This window comes from Phaethon lepturus, unplaced genomic scaffold (genome assembly GCF_000687285.1).
Source record: "Phaethon lepturus isolate BGI_N335 unplaced genomic scaffold, ASM68728v1 scaffold7251, whole genome shotgun sequence".
In the NCBI taxonomy this organism is placed as follows: domain Eukaryota; kingdom Metazoa; phylum Chordata; class Aves; order Phaethontiformes; family Phaethontidae; genus Phaethon; species Phaethon lepturus.
This window is the reverse complement of record NW_010515440.1, coordinates 1-9,783: the sequence shown is the minus strand read 5'-3', so window position 1 is coordinate 9,783 and position 9,783 is coordinate 1. Positions and strand designations below refer to the sequence as shown.

Here is a 9,783-nt window from a genome sequence, read left to right as displayed (position 1 = left end):
TTCCCACTAGATTTTATTAGCTTTGACTCAGCTAGCTTTGCACCTCTCTGCAAGACAGAAATTGCTGGTTTATGAATGAAGAAACAAGTCTTTGTTAAGTGATTTGCTAATGTCTGTGTGGGGCAGGCTGTGGAAGAAACAAGAAAGAATTCAAGCCTAATTTAATCCTGCAGTTTCAGCCACATGCATATTCATTTTCCACATTCTCCCTGCTTTTCACGCAGCTTGCAAACTTCATTTTTCTCATTAGCAATCACACTCACACACACATTATTAAAAGCACTATTTACCAGAAAAAACTCACACAGAATACATCAGTAATTTTTAAGTGAGAAAAATAAAGCATCTGTATTTCAACAAATACTCAAGACTCATTTTGATACAAAATTAATTTGTTGCTTATTCAGCAGTATTCAGTCAGTTAGCTATCAAGCAAAACCACTGTCACAGCACTAAAAAAAACACCCAATGAACAACATCTTCTGAACATGGATAAACTTTCACATAAATAGGGGATAACACAAAAAGGAAATAAATAACCATCATTGCTGGTTTCCCCAGATCTCCAGCAATCTTCCCCCCATCATCTATGGCAGGTATTAGTTTGAGAGAGAACAGAATTGGTCTATGCCTGAAAGACTTCCCTCCAGCCATTTTGTTTTAATTTTTTGCAACTCGTCTAAAGGTGCAGATTTTGTTAGGCGATGGGAAAACCAGTTCAGCCATTCTCCTCTCTTCCCCAGGTCCATCTAGTTAGTTTGTTGGAAGTGTTAAAAAGTGAATAGTGCAAAGAGTATCTCCTACTGCCATGTAAGAAGGAAGATCTCATTCAAGTGACTCCTGTAACAAAGGACAAACAACTCCTATTAGTCACAGCATTTTTATAGGGAAGCTGCCCTTTTGGAATTTCTAAAACAAATTTTAAAGAAAAAACCCAAACTGTCTCATCTGCCAACTATGCAAATCAAACACCGTTCATGTTCATTTGGTCTGTTTCACCAAAAGCTTCAACAGATACTAAGACATCACACACTTGTAGCCTACAGAAGCTATCCTGTTATACATGTACAGAAATGAAGCCATTCATTTGGAGGGAAAAACACCCACAAAATTATTCAAAGATGAAACGTTAAAGACAAACTCCAATGAAGTACCCACTGGTCTTAAGCCACAGTTTCCCACCAGCTTTTAATACCATTCTTCACTTCAAGACTCATGAGTCAGGCTAGAGAGAACAAATTACACAAAGAGCTGCTGCTACCTGCCCAGGATCTAGAGGATTGCCTGACAACCCCAAGCAAGGACATCTTACCACCAGCTTGCTGGAATCTGCAGCAAGGATTTACTTTGCAGGAGAAGCCAAAGTGTTTAGCATTCACACACACAAACCCTCTCTTCAGCAGTAGCTGCTCAGGCTTTCCTGTCCCACCAGTTATGACTCGCTACTAGTCTCATTTTAGCAGCCAAGCCTGCAGAGTGCTACCAACTAGGTATAATACCAGCAGGCAGTAGCATGGATCAAAAGACTGCCAAATGTTTGAACTTCATGACTTTTGTACGTAATTTTATCATGCAGACATCAGCTTTCCCTCCCCATGAAAGTCCAGGTATTAGCCTTAGTCTATGATTAATGAGTGATTGTAGAACTCGGTGTCCTAAGGGAACAAAAGTGGAGATAATTTCAGTCCTTTCCTAGGGTCATGATTCATTGTCTAAGCTGTAGCACAGACAAATGTGTTTCAAGTTCTCTTCTCAGGCAAGAAATGTTAAGATTCACTGAGTAGCTACTAACACATTTCCCTCTCACATCCTCCTCCTTTTCCTGAAGCGGGCACTTCTCCTGATTTGAGGAGCACTGGGATCAGCCACATCAGTGCAGGAGTCCAAGACAGATTGTACAGCAATCTCTTCAGCTCCCATGCCCTGCAACATCAGCAGAAGAGACTATCAACACCATGAGAGCTTGCATAATTGCAAAAGAACACCTTCAGCCACCTTTTTATTTTAGGGAGCTCAGCAAGATTTCCAGAACAACCTTCTATTTACTTTCAAAATTAAGCATGGGACATTAACATTCTATTACCAATGTCACAGCAAGCATAAAACACTGCAAACACAAAGTTTTCACAGCAAAACTTTCATGCAACAGTGGCATTTCTTCCTGCAGAATACACTACTGCTACCAAACTGCTGTAGTTTCTGTCTGGGCACAACCATTCGTTAGAGAGATGCACATCTGCCACCAGTGATGCTTTAGCTTTCACTGCTGGAGCCGGACAGTGCCTCAGACAACACAGGTCAACACAAACTTTTAATTTCTCATGAAACATACCCCTACCACAAACTTTTCACCAAAAAGCACCAAGGGGAAAAAAAAAAATTGGCTATAGTGTTAATAAAATGAGTGGGAGGCAACCTGGTGGAAGATGACACAGGACAGAGGCTGTCAGCAAGGTTAGCAGGCAATGAAGAATTGCTGGTGACTTTTGGACCAACTGCTCACAGTTCAAACTACACTGAACTTGGTCCAGACCCAAAAGTCAGAGCCAGAATAGAAACTGCTAGCTTTTACAATGGGAAAGCTCTGATTTTTAGGCAGCTTTGCCATATTTCTGTAGAAACAGACATTTACCTTGTTTATTCATCTTCATTTGTGTTTTGTTTGTTTATTTTGGAGCAACAATGAATTGAAATGCAAGTTTGAACTATACAACTTCCTGGCATGTTCTGTAAGAAACAGTGCTGGGCAGTAATGGATTTATCTTAAAAATCAGAGACTGAATTTAGGTTGACATTATGGCTTACATCAATCCATATACTCTAATAATCTCTAGTCACATAAAACAATTCAGGACAAAGACCTCAAATGGCAATAGGAGCAAACACACACAATCCTCCTGATATTATTGGGGTTTAAAGGACACAGCCAATGAAAAACCTCAGTCCCCCAATTTTAAAAATACCAGAGTCAGTGCAGCAGATTATAAGCTGTAAGAGGAAGGGAGCTTTGACACCCACTTCTGGAAACTATCATGTCAAGTTTAACATGCTACATAGAACACAGGCTTTTACCCTTGTGAGGGCTAAGGGCTCTGAGCTGAGCTAGAGCGCTTTTCTGTTTATCAGCTGCAAAACTATGCTTATTCAAAAGGACCAAATTTCTGCTACACTTAAGAATAGTGAGGCTTTCAAGCTGGATTCCAGTGGGAGCAATATTTAGCTGGCAGTAACTTTCTGCTTTTAGTCCCTGACACCTCTGTTTTACCTGATTTAGTAAATCAGCATCGTTGTCTCCAGGCTCATCACCAACTGTCCCATCCAACCGTACACCTGTTAATTCATTCTCACAACTATCTTCCTCAGACGCTTCCTTCTCACTCTGCCACTCCTCTTCATCACTCTCTTCATATTGCTTCCTGCTGGCTGACAGAGTTGTTGTCACTTTTGGAGGAGGCAGAGTTGCTAGTACGGCTGGGAGTGTAAAGGCTGCTAGGAATCTGGCTTTCAGTAGGAGGTAAGCAGGGTTGTCACCCAGTTTCTGCTGCACCAGTTCTTCGATAGCGTGCAAATCAACCCCAGTGCCCTCATCCTGATTGGCATCAGAAGGCAGAAGACATGCTGCTTGCTCTTCTAGAGCTGCTTTCTGCAGAAGTAGCTTTGAGAGGGTTTTCAAGTTGCACAGAAAAGGTGGCAAATAAGGCAACCTGGTTTGCAGTGATGGTACCTGGACACCTTGTTTCCCATTCAGCCACTCCTTCACTAGCCCCTCATCTTCAAGGGAAATCAGGCTAAAGTCAAGTAAATTCTTTTCCGCACTGGAAGTGGTTGGCTGGGGTGGACTGACAGCAGGCTGCGTAGTTGGAGGTTTGGAAGCAATAGGTCTATTTTTCAATGCTTGTGTGGCAAAGCAATCAGAGTTCCTTGGGACATTGTTATGGGGAACTGGATCTCCCGGCTGGAGCACAATCCCTTTTGTGATGATGCCTGGATTGGAAGAGGACCCATTCGTTGTAATGGAGTCATGGCTCTTTCCCAAGCTAGTGAGACTTGACACACACTGGGAATCAGACCCTTGAGCACTTGCAGGTAGCTGTGTTTGGGGCAGCAGCACAGCCTGCAGGGTTGGTGCATCAGCTAGACGAGTGGTCTGAGCTGCAGGGGAGTCAGATGCCTTGGAGAAGCCATCTGAACATCCTGGCGTTGGAGAAGAAACACTGGATGTGGCGAATCCAGGACTCGCTGAGGTTATTGGTAAGAGAATTGTGGAATGGTTAGCTGTCTTTCCCAAAGGTACTCCTTCTGCTAACTGGGCAGTTGGTGCTTTTGCCTCTGCACTGCTGGGGTGAGGCATATTTGCTCCAGCTGGTACAGGAGGCACCCCTAAGCTAGAGACATTGCCATCGGAAGTCACAGTTGTCTGACACTGACTTCTCACAGCAGCAGCTGGCAGTCCTTGGGGAACACCCACCACAGTTTGTACAGCAGCAGGGAGCAAAGCCTGTGGCGTTACAACCCACGTGAAAGGCAATAGGCTGTTGGGAATCACATGTGAACCAGTTTGTGGAGTTACAAGAGCAGGCAAAAGACTGACTGGCCTCTGTTGCGGCCCATTACTATTCAGCTCACAGGTAACTGGTGTGGAAAGAGACAATTTGTTGGTGCCAGACTCAATGCCAACAGGCACCACTGTAATTTGATGTGGCACAAAAGCTTGGTTTTGCAACACTACTGAAGCTGAGCTACCAGCTAGGACTTGACCACTGCACCCTCCCTGATTTGTGGCCTTCTCTGCTGCAGCTGGATTTATGCCTGGAAAAAGCCCTCCTTCAGGGCTACTTTCCAAAGCTTGCTCTTTTAGTTCCTTATTGGATTGTAGTTCTGTCCCTTGTGAAGAACCAGGGGTCTCCTCAGTTTCTGGCACTGATGAGGAATGGTTTTCAAGCACAATAGCTGTAGAATTTGAACCTGCAACAGAAGTAAATGCTGGCAATGGAGCTGGTGCACAGTGTACTTGGCTATCTGTACAACCAACTGCTGCAGGTTTACTCCCTGCTTGTGCAGAAGGAATGATGTGCTGTGGTGGGTGCTGGATTATCAGAGGCCCCGAAACCAGCACCTGTGGGGCAACAAATACTGTCCGCTGCATAGCTTTCTTAGCCCGGGATTCTCTTAGCCGCTTCTCTCTCAGTAATTCTGAGACAGTTTTGGGCTTCTGCCTTTGCACGTGGGCTGGAAAAGCTGCCTGTGTGGCAGGACTGCTGTTCTCAAAGACAGCAGCAGAAGTCTCCCTTGCTTTTAAGGCAACAGGCCTCCTGACAGCATTCCTTGGTACACCCCGTTGGGAGTTCCTCTGAGTACAAGGTTGTGATGAATTGCCTATAGAAGAGAGGAAATAAAATTAAAAAAAAAGAAAAAGATTGAACAGTCTTTTGAAAAGCCATTCCTTAGCTATTAAGCATCAAGTACCCTGCACAGGAAGCAACACAATTCCTGTTTGTGAGAGTTCCTACAACACTATAGTCATAATTTAATCAAGCCCCATTCTGACATCTTTCAGATAGCTCTGATGTTGCAAGCTTACCACTTGTTCAATGGTGCAATTTTCCGCAGAAATCACAGATGGACTGGGAATGCACTTTAACACTGCACATGAGGAATCATACTGGTCAGCACTTCGCACCAGTCAGGATGACAACGAACTGGGGTTTTGGTCGGTACCAGCATGTTCCTGTGTAGGTCCTGCAGCCTATGTAGGACCCATGTAGGTCCTACAGCCAGCACCTTGCTGGAGAAAAGCGTAACAGCAATAATCTACAGAACTGGTGGCCCAGTGCCACTGGTCCCCCAACCCTTCAGTATTTTTTCAAGTCCTTACCAAAGGGTAACATATTTAGCCAATAACTGAAAGATCCAAGAGCTAGCAAAAATGAGCAAAACGATGTAGTTTTGTTCCAAAAGTTCTCCTTCAGTTAAATTGGTCATTAATGTAACGATGATGAATTAAGTGAAAGTTCTTGCACATCATAAAAATAAATATTCTGGTAGGTACCTGAAGAAGTCTCCATATTTTGGGAAGCCTGCCAAAAAAATTATATTAAATTATACTTCTGAGATATCTCAAGATCATTAAAACAGCACAGATGTCAATCAAACACACATCTGCCAGTATCCCATCCAAGTGGCCACAGAGCCAGTATTGTTATGATTCTGAACCAAAACAAACTAGTAACACACACACACACAGCATCACTGGTCATACACAATGAAAAATCTCTACTTTAGTCAAGACTTCAGTGGGAAAAGCTTAGAAACAGACCACGTGCAATACCTGCTGAGGCCTTCTTGCATTAGCCCTAAGAAGCTCTGACTGCTTTAGCCTTCTCTCACGAATAATCTTCATGCAGCCATTGGTATCAATCTGAAAGAGCTGCAAGATGAGAATGTCTTTAAAATTTGACTGAGAACAAAAAATATTCTGATAGAGCCAGTGACAATACAAGATGGACGGGAGAGGCTTCACATGCAAGGTTCTGGGGATATTTTTACACTTACAGAATAAATCCTGACAGTATTAGATTTTGGATGCAGGATTTATTAAATAAACTTCATATGCAAGCCATGAGGTCAGATTAATCCAGCAATTAGATGATTAGTTTACAGAACAGAGAGCAACCATTTATTTAAGCATCAAATACAGAAATAAAGATTACCACTGTTTGAAAGCAGATAATGCTACTAAGACAGTAAAACCTACCTGAATGAAAAGTGTGAACAGGGGAGTGCTCACAAGCCTGACTGACTTAATCTTCTCTTGAATAGAATCAGCTGGAAAAAAGTCCAACATCAAAATCAGGTGGGCATTCACTTACAAGATGTCAGAAAGTGGGGACAAAAGTAGGAGTACTATCCTTGATGGGTCATGACTACCTTTTGTCTGATGAAAAGCCATCTTCCCAGTTTGCAAGGTGCAAGGGAGTAGTACATTGCCCACCCAAGGTGTTACTGCCATTAGAAGCTTTCTGTCAAGGGTCATTCTTCTCAAACGCTCTCTCTCTTGGCGATAAGTTTTCTCTGTGATGTTCTGCAGCCCCTGAAGCTTCTGGCCAACAGCAGTACGAACTCCAGGTATTTTTGTTAAAGTGGTGGCAGAAGGTTTTAGTATCTTTGATTGCTGTGCATGAACAAATACATAATTAGAGCTCCAATTAGGAAGGTTCTACCATAATTAGTCCCAGGACAAACTATTCACGGGGCAGTTATGAAAAAAAATTATGAGCTTTTCCTCTTGGGACTACACAGCAAGAAGATAAGTGATTCTATTAAAAAAAAAAAATTCCCACTAAATGCAGCCTGGCATCACAAGAGCAGACAAGACAGAAGAGGCACTTACAAGTTTCCTCTGAAAGCACGTGTTATTTCTTAATACTCTTCTCACATTCTCCAGGGTAACCTGTAGCACTTGCTTTCCACATCTGGAAGCCTTCATATGAAAGCATAAAAGAAAAGATAAAAGGGAAAGTATCTCGCAGAAAATTACTTGCGCTGACTATACACTGAAAGTACAAAGTTTTCAGCATCCCTGCTGTTACCTTACCTTTTAGTCCTTGTGCATTATGGCAATACCAAACCTCTACTTTGTATAAGCCTTTGTGTCAAGTATCTACAAAAACCCACGCTGAGGGCCAAAATTTATTGGATGATTCTCTTCACATTTTTTGGCTTAACAGTACAAGGGAAGGCACAGGAAGAGGTTCGGAAAAGCCACTGACTCTTCCCTAAACTTCTACTAGTAAAATAACGCTGTATCTGTATCAAAATTAAAGCACTTGCAACCCTTGCATACCATAACCCCCAGAACACACCACTTCTGTAACCAACAAACTTGCCACTGGTGCAACTGGCCCTGCACTCTAGGGCACATGTGCAATTCTTAGCACAAAAGTCAGAATGTTTTTGCTTACATGAACTTAAACGGCAATTTTGACATTTAATATTTTGCTAAAGAGTATTTTTCTACAAAAATGTGGTAGGAGGGTTTGTACTGCTTCAGTGCCTGATCAGGGGTGAAAATCCAACTCAGAATCAGATACAGATGTATAAGTAACTTAATTATTCCAAACTCTAAGCCTATGTGCCCTAGTCATCAGGGTAGAGACAGCACAATTCACTGGACAATTCTGCTTTATGAAGATCTAAAAAATAAGTTTTGTTTCTATGACACTACGTGTAGGAAAGAACACACTTATTTTCTAGGCAATGAATGGGGAGGTGGTGCTAGACACTTCTGTTTAATCCCACAGCTCAGTTTCCAACAGCACCCCCCAATGGTATAGTGAGAAAGCAGCCAACAGAGGCGCAGAAAAGATTTTTACCATCTACTCATCACATCTCTCTCTACTGCAGCAACTGTTGTTTCTGATCTAAACTCCAACCCCATCAAGAACAGACTGAGAATCCCAGGATTCACCTTGTTCATTACTTCTACTGGATTCTTCACAACGATGTCCGTTGAATGTGGACGTGCAATGCCCCTCAGGAGGGTGTTCAACTCTGATTTATTGGCAACTCTGTCCTTGTCTCCATCACACATTGCACTTGGAACTTCATTGCTACCGGTCTTTGCATCAGCACTCACAGGCGAGAAAAGAGATGGAGTTTGGTATCTTCCTTTGTTTGACTCCTGTGTATTTGTGCGTGTTGGAATCCACAAATCAATGCTGGGGAATGCACATTCCTCCTCGCTTGTCATCTCCTCCTCTGAACTGTCTGCTAAGTCCAGTTCTATGTCTTCACTGCTACTCTCTGAAGAGCTGGAACTCTCTTGCACATGTCGGCGTTTTGCTGGCCTAGATCTTTTCTTCTCAGTCAAAAAAAGCACCGACAAGTTTTAGCCAGTTTTCACCCTTGACTTGCAAATCTCTCAAATCAGTAAGTTAAAAAGTTTCACGGGGCAGTATCCTATCAGTACGGTGTTGATTCCAAATGCACAGTTCTACTTTACTTCTGCTAAGATTAACTAAATCCAGTACAATTGACAGTTGCCTTTAGACACAGATTTTTATTGGTTTAGATTCTTGTATGTAAAGAAAAAGCTACAGATAAAGACAAATTTGTGTTAAGAACTGGTGCACATGGAAGTACAAACTAAATATAGTTGCCCCATCTCAACACATTCGTGTTTCCATGAACCCTTCCCTAGGGCAGGTGCTTTGCCAATGAAAACAAGACTATCTTTAACATAGTCTTAAGCAGTCAGAATTTCTGGAGCACCTGCTACCAAAACTGGCAACTCCTGTGGTACATACATGAAAACCTAGGTATATCACATCCTTACAGGCACTTCAAGGCAATGAAAAAGTTCTGGATAATATACAAATACATAGCAAATTAACACCAGACCTTCAGAACAGTGACTGCTTTAACGTATCAAAGAATTAGATCGTGAACATCCATGACAAAACCTTGATTCTGCAAAATCAATGTCAATTTTTGTATTGATTTCACAGAATTTTGCTTTCAGTTTAGAGAATCTTAATTAATGAGATGGGACTGTGACATAGCAGGATTTTGTACAATACCTTAGACCCAATCATGAGTTTCCACTTGCTTAGACATTGGGATCCAGTCCGATGTGGCAATTCAGAAGCTATTTTACTCCAGTGACCTAAAAAGGATGCAGAGTAGAGCATACCTATTAAAACAACAAACTGAGCAACAGGTCTTTTCAGTGCAGAACATTATACACATTATATATTTCCTTGTATAAGACGCAGAGTTACTATA

At 42.2% G+C, this 9,783-nt stretch overlaps 1 protein-coding gene across 1 annotated transcript; it reads right to left on the bottom strand.

The window, feature by feature from the left end:
* Window positions 1–1,803: 1,803 nt before the first annotated feature.
* Window positions 1,804–9,664, bottom strand: SNAPC4 (small nuclear RNA activating complex, polypeptide 4, 190kDa; the record flags this gene model as incomplete). Its single annotated transcript, XM_010295772.1, has 9 exons — window positions 1,804–1,923; window positions 3,266–5,376; window positions 6,050–6,077; window positions 6,329–6,427; window positions 6,755–6,825; window positions 6,928–7,171; window positions 7,391–7,480; window positions 8,468–8,857; window positions 9,579–9,664. Coding segments are annotated over 9 exons (3,239 nt in total), but the record flags the coding sequence as incomplete, so codon positions are not given.
* Window positions 9,665–9,783: the final 119 nt, after the last annotated feature.